Raw genomic sequence first — 20,344 nt, 5'->3', positions numbered from 1 at the left:
ATATCTATGTAGTACAGAAATTATAGATTACAAATGAAATATTATTATTTTTCACATTTAAGATTGAAAAAGTTGTGTTTGCTTTGTTTTATATTAAAAATAATTTACATAGAAAAATAATGATAACACGATTACACCATTTTAACTAATAAAAACACATTAAAACATTTTTATCACATTTAAATGTCAATAGGAGGTTCTTTCATTTCATTATTTAACTTTATTTTTTAACTTTAAATTATTGTTCTTTTTTATTATTATTTTAATACCTTCGTTCTGTTATCCTCAAAGTTACCAACATTTTTTTAGTTTTTTTTTGGGTCAGTTTGATCACAGCAAGTTAAACCTCCAGAAAGTTGTCATCATTAAAAAAAGTATGAATAAATAAATAAATAAATAAATAAATGTTAATGGTAACTATGTTAATGGTTTATTTAGAGACGCTGAACATTGAATGGAGTCACACTGAATAATCGCTCTCTGAACCACCTGGTACATGACCGATCAGATAAAACTTGAATGGGTCTAAATGTGGATTAGATTGGTGAATGAAGCGAGAGCTGCACGTGCTGCTGCAGAAGACCAGCTGGTTACATAAGGCTTCTAGTAGTAATCTGATCATGTGACCAACGCACAGACTGAACGGCCTCGTCATTACTGTCAGTCTAGCGTTAGCTGGAGTTCATCCGCATCAACGTGATCGTTTCTACCCGATGTCAAATCCTTAATTCATCAGAGAGAAGCCCGTTGGTTTCTACCACTCACAGAGCAGCACAAACAAAACACAAGTGTGTAGAGATGGTGAACGTTGGTTCTACCAGATGAACCAGAGCCTGAAGCTGCAGCATCATGAGTGAACATGGCGTCCTCATATGTGGACGTTAAGTTTTAGGTTTGTTGCAGTTTACTCTGCTTCATTTAGACCTGTCGTCCTCATAAGATCTGATCTTTTATCTACTATGTCCTGGTAGCAAAGGATCAATAAACTTGTTTATTTATTCTTATGAACTTTTCTAGTTTGATATGACTTGAACATTTAACAAGTTCCCAAGTCCTCATTTGAGGACACTGGGATTTCATCGTTTCCCAGTCTTATAGTTTGGTTACACATTGACGAAATAATCCCTGTGTCCACATATTATTTTCCTAAAACTACTTCCAGATGAAAGGTGATGCTTATTTTTTATACTATTCCAGGAGGTTAAAGTGGAATAAGAAACGATCAATGACTGTAAAGAGTCTCCAAGTCACAGCTGATTCAAAAAAGGTCAAAGAGGTGGAGACAAGAAAATTAACTAACAACTAATGAACCTGATCTTGTTTTTATCATCTGGCTCCTTCAGAGTCTGTCCTCATGATTCTACATCAGCTATGAACCACATGGAGACTGGACTCATAGAATCTGAACCTTTAGTCTCCATCTAGTGGTTTAATGGTGCTACTACAGATAATACACACAATGCAGCCATCTAGTAGTGAAGGTTAGCTTAGCATTGCTATGTAGCATGTAGCCTTGGTGGCGGTTAGCTTAGCCTTGATATGTAGCATGTAGCCTTGGTGGCTGTTAGCTTAGCATTGAGACCAGGTTGGACAGAAGAGGATTAAGTGAGTTAAAGGTTCTTTATTGGACATGAGGGACGGTATTAGCTGTAGCTGTTGTGGACGTCTTCCTCTCTAGCTGGGTTCCTCGTCCACATAGGCCACGCCCCCACCTGTCCATGGACACCTGAAGACAGGGGGAGGAGCTAAGACGTGATAAGAAACTGTCCAGATCAAACCTGAGAGACACTCACCGTCCGTCTCCTATGTCCCCGACTGACGATGTGTCTCCTGGAGTTGGACGAAATCTGTCTGAGGACGTGGAGGTTGTAGAGAAACAAGACTCTTTTCTTCTCCCTCTGACAGAGACAGAGACAGAGGAAGTTATATTTATACTTTTTTATATTTATATAGTCATATTTGTGTCAATGTATTGAATATGAGCCAGAACATCAGCCATAACATTATAACCACTGACAGTGTGTGGATCAGGAAGCAGGAAGAGGAAAGGCTGGATCTGAACATGTATGATCCTGGTCTGCAGTGGTCAGAGGAATAAGAGGAGAAGGAAGGAAAGAAGGAAGGAAGGAAGGAAGGAAGGAAGGAAGGAAGGAAGGAAGGAAGGAAGGAGGAGGAGGAGGAGGAGGAGCTGAAGGAGGAGGAAGGAGGAGGTGGTGGAGGAGGAGGAAGGAGGAGGTGGTGGAGGAGGAGGAGGAGGAGGAGGAGGAGGAGGAGCTGAAGGAGGAGGAAGGAGGAGGTGGTGGTGGTGGAGGAGGAGGAGGAGGAGGAAGAGGAAGATCCCTGGAGGCTCCACCTGAAGCAGGATTTAAAGGATCTGATGCTTATGTCACAGAACACATTCAGAGTCCAGGACCAGGTGGTCATAATGTTGTGGCTGATGGGTGTGGGTGAAGTGCTGAATGTGGATCTCGAGCAGAGTTCATCCCTAATAATGCTCTTAAGCTAATTGTGTGTGTGTGTGTGTGTGTGTGTGTTAATGAGATTTAGGCGTTTGCCTCTTCATCAGTTCACCACAGGAAGTGACATCACACCAACCAAACACAGAGGATTCTGCATGTAATTCTTATTTAGTATAAATATCACTTAATGATCTTTTCTTTTGTCACAGACATTTTTAGTGCACTCGTCATTTTTAGCCTCTTATAAAGTGACAATTTTTGATTATCCCTTTTTTAAGGTGCTCTCTGTTAAATCCATTAAATCTTATATTATACATTACTATGTTCAATAAACATATTTTATAACTTATTAAAGTGTATATTAAGTTAACATGGGGAGGTGTTAAACTTAGACCTAGACTTAGACAAACTTTAATGATCCACGATGGAAATTACTTTGTCACCGTAGCTTTGTTGCATAAACACTCATAAAAAACACAAGAAATATTAAATAAAATATTACAAGTAAAATAAAAATATGAAATAAAATATGAAAATATACCAAAAATAAATAAAATAAACAAAAAATATATAAAATACGAAAGAAAATATATTAAAAAAACATAAAATAATAAAAAATATAAACAATTATAAAAATATGGTTATTGTTGATTGTTGTGGTATCAGTGGTATCGGAGGTATCAGTGGTATCAGTGGTATCGGTGGTATCGGAGGTATCGGTGGTATCGGTGGTATCAGGAGTATCGGAGGTATCAGTGGTATCAGAGGTATCGGTGGTATCGGAGGTATCGGTGGTATCAGTGGTATCAGAGGTATCAGTGGTATCAGAGGTATCGGTGGTACCTTGGGGTGGTAGAAGGCAGCGATGACCCGTCGGAGGCGGTTGGTGTAAACTTGGAGGCAGCTGAACAGCGCCACCAACAGGACACAACACACACAACTCAGATACACACTGGCAGAGAGGGAGGACGGGGGAGACACACACTCTGAGGGGGAGACAAGAGAGAAGTTTGTAGCAGTTAGAGGAGGAACTGTCGCCCCCTGGTGGGAAAGAAGGAGGAGGAAGAGGAGGAAGAAGAAGATGAAGAAGAGTAGTGTATATTATGAATGATAGCTCGTCATACTGCCCCCTAGAGGCCTGGTGCTGCTCCAGTGAAGTTGTGACCCACCCCAGTTGTTGCTGTCGATATTGAGGCTGGACGAGCTGTTGAAGGCAGATATGGTCGTCCTCAGGAGGCGGGCCATCATGGAGTCTCCGCCCACTCTGATGTCGACCTGGTGACTACCTGCAGAAAGGGGGCGGGGCCACACAGATACGGAGAGGAAAGACACCGAGGTTTAGGTCTAAGGGAAGAGTTTATTCAGAGCATAAACTATGAATAAACTTGACTGATGCTCTGATACCGATGCCCGCCACACTTCCTCCAGACTCATGATGCCCCGCCCACACTTCCTCCAGACTCACTGTTGTTTTCGTTTAATTAATCCTACGCTCTGCTCCACCTCCACCAGCTACAGGGAAATGTTGGACTATACACTGAACATAATTTTAAAAATAAGCGGGACCCCTTTACATTATATATAACTCCCTAAAACAACAGAAACCAAATGATGTGTATTTTAGTGTTAAGTTTGATCCAAGTCCCGCCCACTAACATGGAGGAGGCGGAGCTTATAATCTATACTGCAGCCAGACACCAGGGGGAGCTCTGTGTAGTGTTTGCTGTGTTTACTGGTCAGGTTGAAGCTGGTGACCGTGTGTCTGCTGACGATGTCCAGGACGTGGACCAGAGAGAAGTCGACGGCGAGGAGGACAGCGGACAGCAGAGAGACGGAGATCACCTGAAACACACCGGACGTCTTCCCAGACACCGGTAACAACGTTACTTCACTGGAACCAACAGGAAACACTCGGATTTACTGACGCCAGTGAACGCACCACCTGCTTGAGCTCCTCGGGGTAAATTCTCAGACTCCAGGGGTCAATGATCTGGTTTCTCTCTGATCGACTCAGAGGTAGAAGGAAGCGCTTCCCCTAAACACAACCACACAGTCACCAGGCAGCAGAGATGAGGAAGAGGAGGAGGAGGAGGATGATGAAGAGGGAGGTACCGCCGTCTGTCTGCGAGCGTCAATCTTCCTGAAGTAGGCGGTGACGTAGACGTTGTCAAAACAAATGTCTCTCCTGTAACGTCTGAGGTAACTGAAGGCCCTGAGGAGGAGGAGGAGGAGGAGGAGGAGGAGGAGGAGAGATGATGATGATGAAGGTGAAGGTGACGGTGATGATGAAGGTGATGATGAAGGTGAGAGTCGTACTGGGTGAAGATGGTGATGAAGGTGAAGGAGAGCAGCAGCTGCAGGACGTCCACGGTTCGTCCCATGTTGGTCCTCAGGTTGTGGACGGATCGTCTTATGGCCTCCGTGAACTCCTCCTCCATCAGAGCTCCTCCCAGCACCGACTGCTGCTGCTGCTCCTGGGGGAGAAGAGGTGGAGTCAGTCGTTACCAGGCTCGACCCGCGGGGGGCGCTGGAGGACGGCCGGCGTGGTTCTGACCTGGAGGACGATCTCAGTGCTGAACTCCCGGGACAGGAGGTCGACGGAGACGTTGAGTTGGTCGAAGAGCTGACCGAAGTTCCTCTGGACGGGAATCTGCTCCCTGCACCGGGGAGTCATGACTGGGAGGAGGAGGAGGGACGTGTTACCATGGAAACCAGACAAATAAAGCTCCCATCCTCTAGTCTGTGGGCGGAGACTCGGTTAGACCCAAAACACAGCTGAGAGATAATCGCCATGAGCTAATCATCCACCATTACGAGCTCAGTCACACGGCGCTGCTCAGCCATCGTCTTTCAGCCTTTTGAAGCTTGTCCCAAATCCAACATGGCGGCCACTCTGACCTCTCACCTCTCATGATGTCACACAGGAAGTGGAACCTCATGGTGACACAGAGGATGTGGTTGATGACGGGGACAGGTATGGCCTCCATACACGCCGCCCACCTGCGGTCGAACCAATCAGAGCAGCGCTGGACGCCCTCGTCCACCACGTCTGGACAAAAACACGGAGGCACCGAGCGAACAATAATCATTTCTACACTCATCTGCAACAACGAGAGGCTTGAAACGTCACATCCGCTGTGACAGACTGTAGGTGAATTAAATCTTTACAAGCTGTTTGTGAAACACTGATGAGGTGGAGGCGACTCACCGTTGCACTGGGTCCTGGTCTTGCTGGTGAACTGGTCCTGGGTGCTGTTGGCGGCGCCCCGGTTGGGTCTGAAGCGGTCGTAGCCGTACTGGAGGACCAGCTCGTCTCTGACGCTCTGGAACTTGTGGCTGACGCTCAGAGCTTCCGACTGGAACGTTTCCTTATCGTCCTGAACGGGGACGTTTAGCACAGGAGGAAGGGTCAATATCATTCCACTCTTCTCACAAAAAAGATTTATATGAAAAAACCGTCAAAGTGAAAACTGATTTCCAAAAGTGAATAATGATAAAATAAATTTTAACTAGAGGCAGATTCATTATCCAGTAGATTATAAGTGTCAGGATTTGAAAAGGACGTGAAAATATGTCGATTGCAATGAGTTAAACTGAGAAATTAGAAAAAGCTTTTTTCAATAGTTCTAGACATGAAACAACTAAATTGTGAGTCTGAGAATAGATAAAATACAAAACTCAATCACAAACAGAATAAATATTAAATATATTTGAGTCTCTAGTGGGACTGGATGGTTTCAGGAAAAGATGATAAATGTAATATTGTAATTTTTATTTATTTAAATAAAAATGACTATTTTTCTTTAAATTCTTTAATTATTGATTTTTTTAATTGGAATATGAAATGTCTTCTTTTGTATTATTATTATTATTATTATTATTATTATTATTATTATTATTATTCAGTAGCTTCTTCATTTATTAAAGAAATTAAAAAATATTTTTTGTACTTTTTATTAATGTACTTCTATCATTTTAAGCTTTGGGAAAGAAACTGTTCAGTAATCTGGTGGTGGTGGGAGTTTTTATGAACCTGTATCGCCCCCAAGAGGACGGGAGGTGAAGGTACAAAATACTGACTAAAAAGAGGTGAAAACTTCTGCAATCACTAACTTTAAATCGTGTATTAAATTGACATTTAAAACAATTAAAATGTTTAATCAGATTAATCTCAGGGTTGATGTGGATTAATTCTCATTGATCAGATTAAATCTGATGTTTTAAATGTTTCATTGTTCATGAGCAAACAGCTGATTTGTCGTCCTCACCATTAGCTCCTGGCTAACGAGGAGAAACGGGGTGACGGCGGCCCGCCACAGTAACCGGCTGTGACGAACCTGCAGGTCCAGGTTACAGCTCAGAGACGTGGCCGCGGCCTCGACGTTCCGCTGGATGTTTGAAACTGGACCTGAGACCAGACAGAGACGACACAACACAAAACTATTCCTACATGTTTGTGGACACAAATAAACAGATGCACTGAGCTCTAGTGTGTTTTCTTATGTTTTAAGTTGTGAACTACAAACTTTTTAAGAATATTAATATTTTTGAGGGTTTAAACGTTTCCAGACTTGTTTTATCTTCCACCTAATGAACCTGTCTTAAATTTTCTGTCAATAACTGCCAATCAGCACAAGCACACAACAACATGTGTGTGTTGTTTCTTTTCTTAATTCTCTAGAAGATCAGAGTTTAAAACTACAAAGAAACAACTGTATTTCATCCAAAAGTTATTTGTTTGTTTCTTTTCAATATTTTAGCTAAAAATAAATAAATAGCCTTGGTGACTGTTAGCTTAGCATTGATATGTAGCATGTAGCCTTGGTGGCTGTTAGCTTATGACTGTTAGCTTAGCACAGATATGTAGCATGTAGCTTGGTGACTGTTAGCTTAGCATTGATATGTGGCATGTAGCTTGGTGACTGTTAGCTTAGCATTGATATGTGGGGTAGTTGTGACTGTTATAGCAAGATAGTAGCATGTACCGTGACTGTTCTTAGCATTGTATGTAGAGTAATCTAACTGTTGAGTTTACTCTTACAACACGGACAGGATCAGCAGCATCAAGTAAGCACGGCCACGGGAGCCGAGCATGCTGGGAAACACGAGGAGGACCGAACACCTGAAGGACGAGGACAAGGCTCCGCCCACAACGCACACACCTGGAAGGCACGGAGCTCTTTAAACGTTCTTCATTTTAATGTCAGAGAAACGTGAGTGAGACATCTTACCGACAAACAAAGATCCTGCAGCCAGCTTCAGGTCAAAGGTCAGGGGGAGGTTATGAGCCACGCCCACAAACAAAACTGGAGCAGGACAGAAAATATCAGATGACTTCATTTAATTAGTCAGAAATACATTTTTAATGTTTCTAAAATGAAAAAAGCACCCATGGAATAATAATAATAATAATAATAATAATAATAATAATAATAATAATAATAATAATAATAATAATAATAATAATAATAAGAGGATAACACATATTTCATTCTACAATAAAATAGAAATTCATATTAACATATTTTTTAAAGGGGGAATTATGATAAGAATCAAGAATCATTGATTGTCATTTAAATGAAATAAAGGGTGGTAACTGCATTCTTAATTAATGCAAATATTAAACAGTAATAGTGGGATAATCGTAACATGATAAAATATATTATACACGATGACAAAATTAATTTTTAGATTAATTAAAACTCAATGGAAACATAAATAAAACTAACAAGAATTATTATAATAGATGCAGTATTTTTCCAACAGAATTATAGAAAATATACATTTTACATTTTAAATGTACAATTATTTTAACAATTATTTTCATTTTATTTTATTGAAAATAAATGGTTAGCTTTAAACCGGGTTACATCACCATGGTAACAGAACTAGAGCAGAACGAGTTCCTGTTTGAGTTCGGTTTCTCTCTTTTTGTTCGTTTAGTGAAGTTGTTGTGTTTAAAAGAAGCCGAACTATCAGGGAGCAGGTCCTGGTTCTGGAGAGACCACAGGTTAACACAGAACCGACGCGTTTCTCTGCGCAGCGGCTGAAAACATGAAAATGCGAAGTTTCTCGGGCGGATTCTGAACGCGTTTCTTGTCGCTCGGTCTAGACTGAAGCTGATTGGTGGAGAAGACTCACCTGCTCCGGTCCCTGCTCCGAACAGCGCCCTGAGGACCAGGTGAGTCACCGGAGGGCGGAGGAGGCCTGGAGGAGGAGTAAACAGAGATGGATGGATGGATGGATGGATGGATGGATGGATGGATGGATGGATGGAGGTGAAAACACATTGAATGATGAACTCAAATTGTGTGAAATGAACTCACTGCTGAGAGGAGCTGAACATCTCTGAGCATCAACATCAGCCACCACCATCATCATCATCATCATCATCATCATCTTCTGGAGTAAGAAGGAGTGAGGAGGAGTAAAGAGGAGTAAAGAGGAGCAAGGAGTAGATCCTAGAAGCTTCACCTCCTCTGGTCTCCAGGTTACAGTAACGGCTCAGACAGGATTTAAATAAAAATAATTAGAAATAATGTAAATATATGTATATATCTCATCTTCCATACGCTGAGTCCTCACTAGGTTGCGGGAGTTAAAATAAAACAAAAAAAAAAAGAAGATATCAATACATTTTTTTTAGTTGATTTCCCATAAAAAAAAAACGCCTTTATTTTTTTAATACAACAACAAAATATTCCTATTCATAAAATAGCAAAAACAGTATGAATAATATTTTAAATAAATATTTAATGTTTAAAATCATAAATAATTATTAATGTATATAAGTCCTTCCGGAAATAATATATGTCCTAAAAATAAACTGTACAATAATAATGATGATGATGAATTTAATACAATGTAAGAATTAAATTAAATATTTTTAATACTTACAAAAAATAAATGAATGAGATGAAGCTAAAATACTATTCTTAGAATTATAACGTAATATATAAAAGGTGCAAAATAAATAAATGTGAAATTATATATAAATATACAAAGCAATCAGAATTAAGACTTAAAAATGAAGTTAAAATTGTTCATTATAAATTATAATAATAATTAAGTAAAGATAACAATGAAAGGTAAAAATAATTTAAAATTTATTACATGTTCCAAAATTAAATATAAAAATGTTAAAGTGTCAAATATTTTAGAATAAATAATAAAAACTGAATTTAGATAAGAAAGTCTGTGACAGTTCTCTGGTCTCTGTGACACTTTTCAGTGGTTGTGAAACTGTCTGTGAAGTAAAAGATGGAGCGTGACGAGAGACGAAGACACCTGAGGAAGAGTGACATCACAGTCCAGGTGGAGAGGGGCGGAGTCACACAGACTCTCAGAGGAGCCCTGAACAGGTAACAAACACCAGCCACACCTGTTAGCCAACCACACACACTGTCTTAGCTGCACTGGAGAGCATCCATGTTTGGTTTGTTCTTCAGTGAATATTAGTTATTTCAATCTCCTTAAAGATCAGTTTTATAGATAAGAAGTTAACACAAGTTAAAAACCAGTTGAAAAACAAAACAACATTTTAACAACTAAGATAAGATAAAACTTTATTGATCCCCATTCAATGAATTCAAATGTTGTGTTCAAAGGATTCTAGTTTTCAAACACTTCTGGTTTCTTTAACCCTCCACAGACCAGGAACCACATGTGGTAACATGTGGTTCCTGGTTCCTCTCAGTGAGGTTTATTATCATGTGGTTTTCATTGAGCCAATCAGAGAAGATCCAGGAAACACTGTCAGGTCTAATCAGGGTCTAATGTGGTCTACAAGGTTCCCCTCTGAACTGGTTTATTAGGAACCATGAAGAAGAACAAGTGTCCTCATGTTTCTGATGTGATGATGTTGACAAGCGTCTGAGTCGTGTAGCTCGTTAGTGTTTGGATCTGGTGCCGCCTCGTCTACTGCAGGTCAGCTCAGAGGAGTGGGAGGAAGGTCAGAGGTCACCTGGTGGAGGCGGGGCGGAGCCTGGTGGCGTTTGTCTTCGGGTTGATGCTGGCGTCTTTCTACGGCGTCATGACTCTGGTCCTGCAGAAGCAGCCGCTGTGGTTTTGTGTCCACGCCACGTTAGCTGTGGGCGGCCTGGCCGCCTTCGGCATGGGGCTGTCGGCTTCGGTCCGGGCTGACGTCATGGTGATGATGCCTTCGCTGGGCTCAGGTAAATCCTCAGACTCAAAGTTCTCTAATGAGGCTAGAGCTTCCAAATTGAGTAAAAGCGGAGCACCCTGATTTCACCTTCCCCTAAAATCAGGAGGATATGATCCTGGGACTGCAGTGGGAACCAGACCCATTAACCAATGAGCCTCTTAACATCCAAAGACAGTCAAAGCTTCTAAATGGACACAGAGTTTCAAACTGAGTAACTGCTTGCAAACAGATTCAGAGGTACAGCATCTGTAAATAGTGCTTCACAGCTCGTACCCAAAGCGAATCACGCCCCTGGACCAACAAGCCTCTGGGAAGCAAATCAAGCACCTTAGTTGGGTCGGGCTCAGATTAGAACTCCTCAGACTCGGAGCATCAAACCTGAGTTAGAGTTTAAACCCGGAGTCAAAATGAATCAGTGTCATAGCAGATTAAGAGCTTCCAAACCGAGTTAAAGCTTCCAAATAGTGTTTCAAAATGGAGTAAGAGCTCACAGAGTCAGAGCTTCCAAAGAGATAATTCAGAGGTGGACCCTCCAAAACTGATTACCAGTTTGTAATTATGGAATTAAAGCTTCCAAACTAACAAAGCTTTCCTAAATCTGGAGGGCTCGTCCGGGATTTGAACCCAGGAATCCAAAGTAAATCAGAGTTTCTGAAAGGAACAGTGAAAACTTTGAAAGTGATTAAGAGTTTCCAAGCAGATTATACAGAGCTGGACCCACAAAACCAAGTACCAGGTAGCAAATAGAATTAGAGCTTCCAAATTATCCCTATTTAGTTAGAGCATGGAGCGCTCAACCCTTATGTTTCAAATATACATCTCTACAGCTCCTCCTAAAGCTAGTGGGCTCATCCGGGAGTTGAACCCGGGACCTCTCGCACCCAAAGCGAGAATCATACCCCTAGACCAACGAGCCTCCTGAGAGCATTCAGAGAAATGAGCGAGAGCTTCCAGATTATGAGTTGAGCTTCAAAATAGACTTATGCAGATTATGCAGAGCTGGACCCTCCAAAGAGTTAACACTTCCAAATAGAGTTAAAATTTAAAAAATGGACAAACGGCCATTCTAGGAGCGAACCCAACACTTAGTCAGTTGGGTTCGAGCTTCTAAACTGGATCAGAACTCACAAACTTAGTCAGCGCTTCCAAACCGACTCAGAGCTTCCGAACACTAGAGCATCCTAACAGAGTTTTCTAATAAAATCATATTAGAAGATTCAGAATTAAAATTCTAAACAGGTTAAGATCATCTCAGAATCGTGGTCCTGACCGTCTGTCTCCTGTGTTCCAGCTCAGGGAAGGAAATTTATCCTCGTCCTATTTATGTCGGTGCTGCTCTCCGGTCCTCTCACCAACACCTTAGAAAACACAGAGCGAGCTGCCTCCAGTCTGCTGTGTGGAGCCGAGCTGGCAGCCAATCAAACGCAGGAACTGATGCAGAGGGCGGCCCAACCCCTTTTCTGTAAGCCACGCCCACCTGTTAAATATTTCTACCACTGGAAGATCTAAAACCACGGCTGATGCTCGATGCACATTTTCTTTAGATTGAATTATATTTTTGTAAAAATCTATTATGGTTTAAGTTGGAAGTTATTTAACATTTATCAAATTAGTAGCGAACAACGGTTAGCTTTGTTTCCAAATCCTGCGCCATGAATGAAACCAGCTGAAGTCTGAAGTTTCTGTTGTTGTTGTTGTTGTTTTGCAGCTGTGTTGGACAAAATCAGAGAGATCAGCAGTAACGCTTACGCTGTAGCCGGACGAGTCCAGAACTTCATCCACGCTCTGACAGACAGCGTCCGCCATGTTGGTGAGGCAGCGTCAGGCGTTTATAACATTAGACAGTTTCATCAAACTTTAATCATGTTGAAGTTCGGATTTCTTTACTTTCACCTGATTTAAGATCCTAAGTAAAGAGTCATGCAATCATAAAACCCACATGAAGCTCAAACTTAGTAGAACAACACCAGAAGCAACTATTTCCATTGAAGCATCACACATCACATCAGAATTTCTTCTTCTGTCTCAATATTTCATCAGATTCAAAAACTACTGACAACGAATGTACCTGGTCTAGTTTTTATCATCTCCTGGGTCCTTTAGAGTCTGTCCTCATGATTCTACATCAGCTATGAACCACATGGAGACTGGACTCATAGAATCTCAACCTTTAGTCTCCATCTAGTGGTCTAATGGTGCTACTACAGATAATACACACAATGCAGCCATCTAGTAGTGAAGGTTAGCTTAGCATTGCTATGTAGCATGTAGCCTTGGTGACTGTTAGCTTAGCATTGATACGCAGCATGTAGCCTTGGTGGCTGGTATCTTAGCGTTGGGGGTTGTTGAATGACTTCAGAATGATGTCATTACTATCAGGATGGTTTTTAGTCTCTATTCTAGAAGATATTTTAGTTCATCACAAATTAATCAGACACAATGTTACTGTCTCTGGAGTCTGGTCTTTCCTCTATATCTTCTATAACTTGATTTTAAAGAATACATGATCCTGTAATGATCAGAATATATAATCTGTCCATAGATACAGTTGGATTGAGGAAACACATCCCGCTCAGTCAGAAATGCATCTTCAGCATCGACCTGCATATTCACTAAGACACCTCTGACCTCTGACCTCTGCAGCTCGTACTCTGAGGAACGTCCTCCACTTCCTGGTGGACATCGGAGACGCCTGTAACGCCAAGCTGGGCTCTCCGTACAGGAAGTGTCGGGCTGTGTTTGCCGAGGCTCGCAGCGACTGCTCTGACCTCCTCGGAGACTTCGACTTCTTGTGTGAGATCGTGGACGTCTTCCTTCCCCTCTGTGGCATCGCTCGCGGTGCGTTCACTGACCTTTCATTGTTCTGTTCATCCGTAGATGCTGATGACACCGGTCATGTGTCGTGCACAGACAAGCCGTCTCTAAGAGTCTCTGTGAGAACCGTGTGTGCGGATGGAGGTATAACTTTGTTTTCATGGGCAACTCATGTGGTCAGTCACATGTGAGGACGTCATCAAACCAGAGAGTAAGATGGGCGGAGCTAGTTATGAGCGACACCTGTAAAAAGCAGCATCAGGGATAAAGGGGCAGCACCTTTGCTGCAAAATGAAAATAATATCAACACAAAACTGCACAAGGATATTCACTGTTTTGCTCGTGTGGATTTTATTGCAACGTTTTGTTCATTTGTTTGCATAATTAAAGTTTTATTGAATAAATTTCTGAATAAAGCTTTAGGCTATAAGCAATACGAAATAAATCTGTTCTCTCAGAAAAGAGCTGAACTTCCATAACTAGACGACACATCGCAGCTATTTCATGAGGAACATTTGAGTCTGAGCCACGTCTCAGATTACAAGTCTATTCTCTGTCGATATTTTTATCTTTAAGTTACTTTAATTCTTTCTCTCCTTCATATTCAAACTTTACTCTCTGTGAAAGAAACACAGAGGAAACATTCTTATGGATTGTATAATGTGCACAAAAGCAGACAATTCAACACATTCTCTCTCGATATTTGTGTGTTGCTTTTCTGTGTCTTTGAGTCGTTTTAATTCTCTCAGTGTTTGTGTCTCTCAGCTGGAGAGTTCTTCTGCATCATCCCCACCTACATCGCCAGTCACCTGAGGAAACGTCTGGCAGCTCGTGAGTTCAGTCCTTCAGCATTTTCACTTTCTTTTCCAGACAAACTTTTCCAGACTCAGATTGTGTGTATGTGTGTGTTTTTTATTTCCAGCGTCCATTGCAGCGTTTGAGAAAATGAAGCGTGAGTTTGACTTCAACATCTCGGCCTCTGTGAACTACGACCTGGAGTCGAACAGCAGCCACTCGGTGCAGCAGGTGTCCCAGGACGTCCTGGAGGAGGTTTCATCAGACCTGCAAGTGTTTCAGAAACTCAGCGAACCGCTGATGTACGCCGGCCTCCTCCTGCTCGCCGTGTCCTTCCTGAGGTCAGGAGCCACCTTCATGTTCCTTCAAGTTCCTTCATGTTCCTTCACGTTCCTTCATGTTCCTTCACGTTCCTTCATGTTCACACTTCATCATTGTGTGTGTGTGTGTGTGTGTGTGTGTGCAGGGCGGTGCGCTACAGGCGCAAATATCTCTACGACATCGACTTTGACAACGTTTACATCAGCGCTCAGTTTGCAGAGCTCGACCATCAGGTGGCTTCAGGGGGCGGAGCCTCAGTCCTGCCAATCACACGCAGAGAAGCTCAGACCTACATCACACCAGGTCAGTACATGTCCTCACACTTTCCTGCAGGCGTGTGTTGGTTGATCTCCTGCTTGACATGTATGTGTGATGGTCTAAGTCTGTTTCTGAATAATATCCCTCCTCATATCTGTGTCTGTGTTTGTTTATGAGATTCAAAGCTTGTTCCTGATTGGCTGCAGCTGGTCATGATGTCATCATTAATAACTGATTTTAACGGATCCATTTTTTCCTCCAGTCTCGTTTCGGCTGACGACCAAAGAGTGGCGGGCCGTGATAGCGGGCGTGGCTTCCGTCCTCAGGCACCTTCTGATTGGCTGCCTGCTGGTGGCGCTGGACTTCCTGGTGTTCTGGATTCTGGACCAGGTGCACCACCAGGTGAAGGGGGACGTCGTGGCCCGAGGTGAGACAACGTCTCCTCAAAACCCTTTTCAGTTTGGCTTTTAATTGATTTTCCTTTTTTTAATCTATTTATTATCCATTGACTGTTTAAATATTTGATCTCTTTTCCTGTTTTAGTTGATGGTGTTTTTATTGTGTTATTAGTGTAACTTCATCACTTTCTCCCTGGTTCATCCTTTAGCATTTCATTAGCCTAATTAGCTCAATTTCCAAAGTCAACTTTTTTGACTGTTATTTATCAATAAAAAAAGTTCAAATAAGACTTAGACGATTATGGCACAAGCTAACGATTATTTTTAATTAGATTTTTGTCACATTGTGCTGATGGATTGATTATGGGTTTGACCTCTGACCCTGGGACTGTGTTGTCCCGCTAGCTCCGGTCCGACTGGCGGTCCAGGTGAACGGATCAGGTTACACCTCCGACATCTTCAGGGACCTGGTGTCGTCCTTCGACGTCCTGCAGGGAGGAAACGTGACGGTGGTCAGCAGGAAGTGTCTCGTGGAGCCGTCAGAACCGGACTACGCCACGGTTTTCATCCTCGGTACGACCACGTAAAAGACATCAAAGTGATGATCTGAGAAAAGACGTTGAACTCAAGAGAAAATCAGTTTATATTTGACATAAACTACAAGATGGTGACCACTTCCTGGAGCAGTGGTCACCACGGAGACCACTTCATGGAGCAGTGGTCACCACGGAGACCGCCTCCTGGAGCAGTGGTCACCACGGAGACCGCCTCCTGGAGCAGTGGTCACCACAGAGACCGCCTCCTGGAGCAGTGGTCACCACAGAGACCACCTCCTGGAGCAGTGGTCACCACGGCGACCACTAACCTGCTGTTCTGCTGTGTGGTCCAGGGTTCCTGTTGGGTCTGGCTCTGCTCGTGTCTCTGACCGGAGGATTGATGCAACGATGCAGACGACTCATCTGTGCCTCATATCACCCAGAGAGAGAGCTGGTACACATCACACACACACACTAACACACACATTAACACACACTAACACACTAACACACATACCAACACACAACACACACACACACTAACACACACACTAACACATACCAACACACAACACACACACACTAACACACACACTAACACACACTAACACATACCAACACTCAACTAACACACACAAACACACTAACACACAACTAACACACACTAACACACAACTAACACACAACTAACACACATACCAACACACAACTAACACACACTAACACACACAAACACACTCTAACACACATTCACACGCTAACACAGTATAACATACAGTAACACACATGATAACTGACACTGACACACATGAACACACACTAACTGTGTAGGGATGGTGACGCTGTGGCCGCTCCTCTGGCTCTACTGGGTCATATAAGCCCCGCCCCCTCCATGTTAATGATTAATGATTATTAAACTAATAAACAACTAATGATTAATAAACTACTACTGATAATGAAGGTAACATGTTCATGTGTGTGTGTGTGTGTGTGTGTGTGTGTGTGTGTGTGTGTGTGTGTGTGTGTGTGTGTGTGTGTGTGTGTGTGTGTGTGTGTGTGTGTGTAGTGTGTGTGTGTGTGTGTGTGTAAACGTCAGCGTCTTTGTTCTGAACTCTGGTTCTTTCCTCTCATCGTTCCATGAAAACATGAAGTTGAGATAAACGTCTTTTCCTCAGAGGCTCTTTACACCTCAGCTCCTCCACAAACTCAGACAGACAAACCACGCCCCCTTCTACTGGGTGACCCCGCCCCTCCATTCTGGTGACCCCGCCCCTCCACTCTGATGGAGTAGAGGTGAAGAGAACCAGGTGATGTAGGTGAGAGGTCACAGAGCTGAGAGGAATCTGAAGAATCTCCAGAATGAGACGATGGAAACTGGAAGCAGGAGGCAGGTCTAAACTAGACCTGGACCAGGCAGAAACCAGACCTGGACCAGGCTGAAACCAGACCTGGACCAGACAGAAACCAGACCTGAAAACTAGACCTGGACCAGGCTGAAAACAGACCTGAAAACTAGACCAGAAACCAGACCTGAAAACTAGACCAGAAACCAGACCTGGACCAGGCTGGAACCAGACCTGGAACCAGACCTGGAACCAGACCTGGACCAGGCTGAATTTCCATGTTTATTATTAAAAAATTTCTTTATTAGAGAAAATATTAACTTATATTTTTTTCCATTTTAACTTTTGTAGTAAGTGAAACTATTTTTATCTGAATCTTTTTTAATCTTGTTCAGATTTTGGTTCCTGATTAAACTGGTTTAGTTCTCATAGTTCTCATAGTTCTCGTTTCTGTTTTGAGAGGCTGCAGCTGTGAATCCACCGCACAGAGAAGTTTCAGATCATCCAACTCTTTTCAATATTAACACAACACACAGTTTTTAAATGAAGGTTTTTATCATAAAGAGGAAAATCCTGATTCAGTTTCTGTTTCACAGTCAGACCTGGTGATGAAACATTCATAAAAACCTCTCAGACATCTGAAACATCTCTGAGACGTTTCCATATAAAAGTTTATCTCTGAAGTTCATTGAAACACTTTGTTCTCGTTTCCATGGAGACGATGCAGGGGGTCATGTGACCAGTTCAGCTGAATCCATCTTCCTCAAAGTGACGAGAGTTTTAGAGAATTATGGGACTTGACCAGACGAGACTTTACCAGAGTTACATCACCTTTCACTGGAGACACAGAGACACAGAGACACTGAGACACTGGGACACTGAGACACAGAGACACTGAGACACTGAGACACTGAGACACGGAGACACGGAGACACTGGAGACAAGTTTTATTTTATTTATTTATTTGCTTCCACATTAGTCTCACACTCTCCCTGGGTTCACACAAGTCAACATCACATCACTAAGACAAACAACAACAAAACAAACAATCCATGACTCTGTTAAAGGTTCTAGAGAACCACACAGAACCACAGAGAACCACAGAGAACCACAAAGAACCTCAGAGAACCCAGAGAACCACAGAGAGACATTGATCTAATGGAGGAAACGTGTAGAGTGACTCCACAGTTCAGTCGTGTTTTAACAGGAGAAACAAACAGGTTTAAATCAGGGTTCAGGAGGTTTGGGTTCAGTTTCCCCTTAATAATAATTTATAAATAAAATGTATTTAAAAACTGCGCTTTGTGTTTACTTGTGTTTAATATTTAAAATGAAAATATTAAAATATTTAAAAGTAAGAACTCAGGAGCAACAGAAACGATGAAGGTTTTCCTGTCGTTCACCAGGAGAGACTCTGGTTCCTCCGGCAGAAGATCATAGACGAGAGGAGGACGATGGGACGAGTCCTCAGGAGGTTTGTGGGCAGGAGCAGAGGAGGAGGAGGAGGAGCAGGAGGAGGAAGAGGAGCAGGAGGAGGAGGAGGGGGAGGAGGAGGAGCAGGAGGAGCAGGAGCAGGAGGAGGAGGAGGAGGAGGAGGGGGAGGAGGAGGAGCAGGAGGAGGAGGAGCAGGAGGAGAAGGAGGGGGAGGAGGAGCAGGAGGCCGACTTCATCGTCTACTCATACGGTGCGATGTTTTTTTTTTTCATTTGTTTTATTGCAGAGAAGAACAAATACATTGGGAGAATATTTCCATCTAATAAATTAAAGTCTGAAATGATGAAAGTTTATGCTCATGTCTTTCTGCTGTGGGTGAAAGAGCTTCTTCTGTCTTTTGCTTCAGTTTAGGGTTAGTCTAGGGTTTGTCTTCTTCCTCATAAAGCTGCAGGTTGTCCACATGTTTTTATATTTAATTCTGTGCAAGGAAAATCTCAACGTCTCCGTCTCTGGAAGCACCTGCTACTACACGTCTGTAACATGGACGGAAAAAATATTTTACAAAATAATCTTAAATCTATTATCTAGCATCGTAAAGTGAGTCTGAGTTTTGTGTCGTCGTTGTATTTATGTGTGTTGTTTTCTTATGTATTGTGTGTATGTTTCTGTGCGGTTGCTATGGCACCAGCTACTGGTTTCCTTCATAAAGTCAACATTATCTGACCTGAGCTAATCTGTGTGGATCTGGGGCAGGTATCAGCTGATGGTCTGAGGTGTGTCCGTTTACTTTAGGATACCTGGAGGAGGTCACCTGACTCACCTGCTGGGCGTCACGCCCCCCAACACACGCCTGGTCTGTGGAGGCGAGCTGAGGACAGAGGACGACACCGTCCCACGTCACGTCCCACGATGTCCAGGTGAATATTCAGACAAGCAGCAGAAACACAGGAACATTCAGGTTCAAAAATATAAAACATTAAAAGTGAGAAGGTCCAGGTTTGAGTCCAGACTAAAACACTAGACCTGAGACATGAGGTCGTCTTCTCTATAAAAACACTAAAATGTGATTAAATGTCTCAAATTAAAACTAGCTGGACACCTGTTGTCAAAGAATCCGTCCTGTCTCTGCTCTCTCGTCTTATTCTGGACCGTCTTGTTTTCTCAGGACTCCACTGTCCAACGCGCTTCAACAGTTTGGGAAACACATGTGTCACCTGCAACCGACCTCCGACCTTCCAGGAAGAAGAGGAGGAGGAGGAGGAAGAGGAGGAGGAGGAGGAGCTGGAGCTGTGAGTGTCAACTGGATATTTATTCTTGCTCGTCATAGAAAAGAATAAATATCTGAATATTTCTGTATCTGGTCTGGATCTAACCCATTATTAGCCCTGAACCAGTGGAACCAGTGGAACCAGTGGAACCAGTTTCATCTAAACCTGGTCCTGACCAGACCGGGTCACAGTCTTTAGTCATTCTGTTGTTTATTTAATATTTTCTTATGAACTTTTTACAGAGAATTTGAACGTAGTCTCAGAGTCGTGTACTGGGGTTCGAATGTTGGTCATTCGTGACACCATCAAGGAGAGTCTGGTCTGGTCTGGTCTGGTCTGGTCTGGTCTGGTCTGGTCTGGTGTCTGGTCTGGGATCTGGTGTCTGGTGTCTGGTGTCTGGAGTCTGGTCTGGTCTGGTCTGGTCTGGTCTGGTCTGGTCTGGTCTGGTCTGGTCTTGGGTCTGGTCTGGTATGGTCTGGTCTGGTCTGGTCTGGGGTCTGGGGTCTGGTCTGGGGTCTGGAGTCTGGAGTCTGGTCTGGTCTGGTCTGGTCTGG

General features: G+C 42.8%; 2 protein-coding genes and 1 non-coding gene across 5 annotated transcripts; 1 reads left to right on the top strand and 2 right to left on the bottom strand.

Annotated features, from left to right (window-relative positions):
* Positions 1-1,580: 1,580 nt before the first annotated feature.
* On the bottom strand, positions 1,581-8,918 carry dcst1 (DC-STAMP domain containing 1). Of its 3 annotated transcripts, none has more exons than XM_047599139.1 (16): positions 8,786-8,918; positions 8,601-8,666; positions 7,691-7,765; positions 7,498-7,621; positions 6,797-6,872; positions 5,668-5,836; positions 5,365-5,508; positions 5,014-5,135; positions 4,776-4,933; positions 4,572-4,671; positions 4,399-4,494; positions 4,193-4,319; positions 3,629-3,745; positions 3,303-3,445; positions 1,794-1,898; positions 1,581-1,726 (listed from the first exon to the last, which is right to left on the bottom strand). In XM_047599139.1, exons 1-16 carry the CDS (start codon positions 8,856-8,858, stop codon positions 1,622-1,624), a joined length of 1,800 nt encoding a protein of 599 aa, XP_047455095.1. In that variant the 5' UTR covers positions 8,859-8,918; the 3' UTR covers positions 1,581-1,621. The 3 variants fall into 3 exon arrangements, with proteins under 3 accessions (XP_047455095.1, XP_047455094.1, XP_047455093.1); XM_047599138.1 differs by having other exon boundaries at positions 1,583-1,745; positions 6,728-6,872; XM_047599137.1 differs by having other exon boundaries at positions 1,587-1,726; positions 6,728-6,872.
* A 769-nt stretch (positions 8,919-9,687) lies between these two features.
* On the top strand, positions 9,688-19,815 carry dcst2 (DC-STAMP domain containing 2). Its single transcript, XM_047598260.1, has 15 exons — positions 9,688-9,820; positions 10,386-10,633; positions 11,915-12,085; positions 12,332-12,433; positions 13,267-13,461; positions 14,203-14,268; positions 14,360-14,573; positions 14,699-14,856; positions 15,074-15,238; positions 15,615-15,782; positions 16,099-16,199; positions 18,495-18,647; positions 18,729-18,772; positions 19,315-19,439; positions 19,688-19,815. The coding sequence occupies exons 1-15, from the start codon at positions 9,720-9,722 to the stop codon at positions 19,813-19,815; spliced, it is 2,139 nt and encodes a 712-aa protein (XP_047454216.1). The 5' UTR covers positions 9,688-9,719.
* trnap-ugg lies at positions 11,468-11,539 on the bottom strand. Its single transcript has one exon. It is a non-coding gene; the product is annotated as a tRNA-Pro (tRNA).
* Positions 19,816-20,344: the final 529 nt, after the last annotated feature.

The sequence above is a fragment of the Mugil cephalus genome, chromosome 11, assembly GCF_022458985.1.
Source record: "Mugil cephalus isolate CIBA_MC_2020 chromosome 11, CIBA_Mcephalus_1.1, whole genome shotgun sequence".
NCBI lineage: Eukaryota > Metazoa > Chordata > Actinopteri > Mugiliformes > Mugilidae > Mugil > Mugil cephalus.
Note: the sequence above shows the minus strand (reverse complement) of the source record. Positions and strands in the feature narration are given on the sequence as shown.

Coding starts and splice junctions, on each gene's coding strand:
- dcst1 (XM_047599137.1), bottom strand. CDS start 8,858: ATGATGATGATGATGATGATGATGATGGTGGTGGCTGATGTTGATGCT. Junction 3,746..4,192: donor CACCAGCTTCAACCTGACCA/GTAAACACAGCA, acceptor CCCTTTCTGCAG/GTAGTCACCAGGTCGACATC. Junction 3,446..3,628: donor TATCGACAGCAACAACTGGG/GTGGGTCACAAC, acceptor TCTCCCCCTCAG/AGTGTGTGTCTCCCCCGTCC.
- dcst2 (XM_047598260.1), top strand. CDS start 9,720: ATGGAGCGTGACGAGAGACGAAGACACCTGAGGAAGAGTGACATCACA. Junction 12,086..12,331: donor GGCGGCCCAACCCCTTTTCT/GTAAGCCACGCC, acceptor GTTGTTTTGCAG/CTGTGTTGGACAAAATCAGA. Junction 12,434..13,266: donor AGACAGCGTCCGCCATGTTG/GTGAGGCAGCGT, acceptor TGACCTCTGCAG/CTCGTACTCTGAGGAACGTC.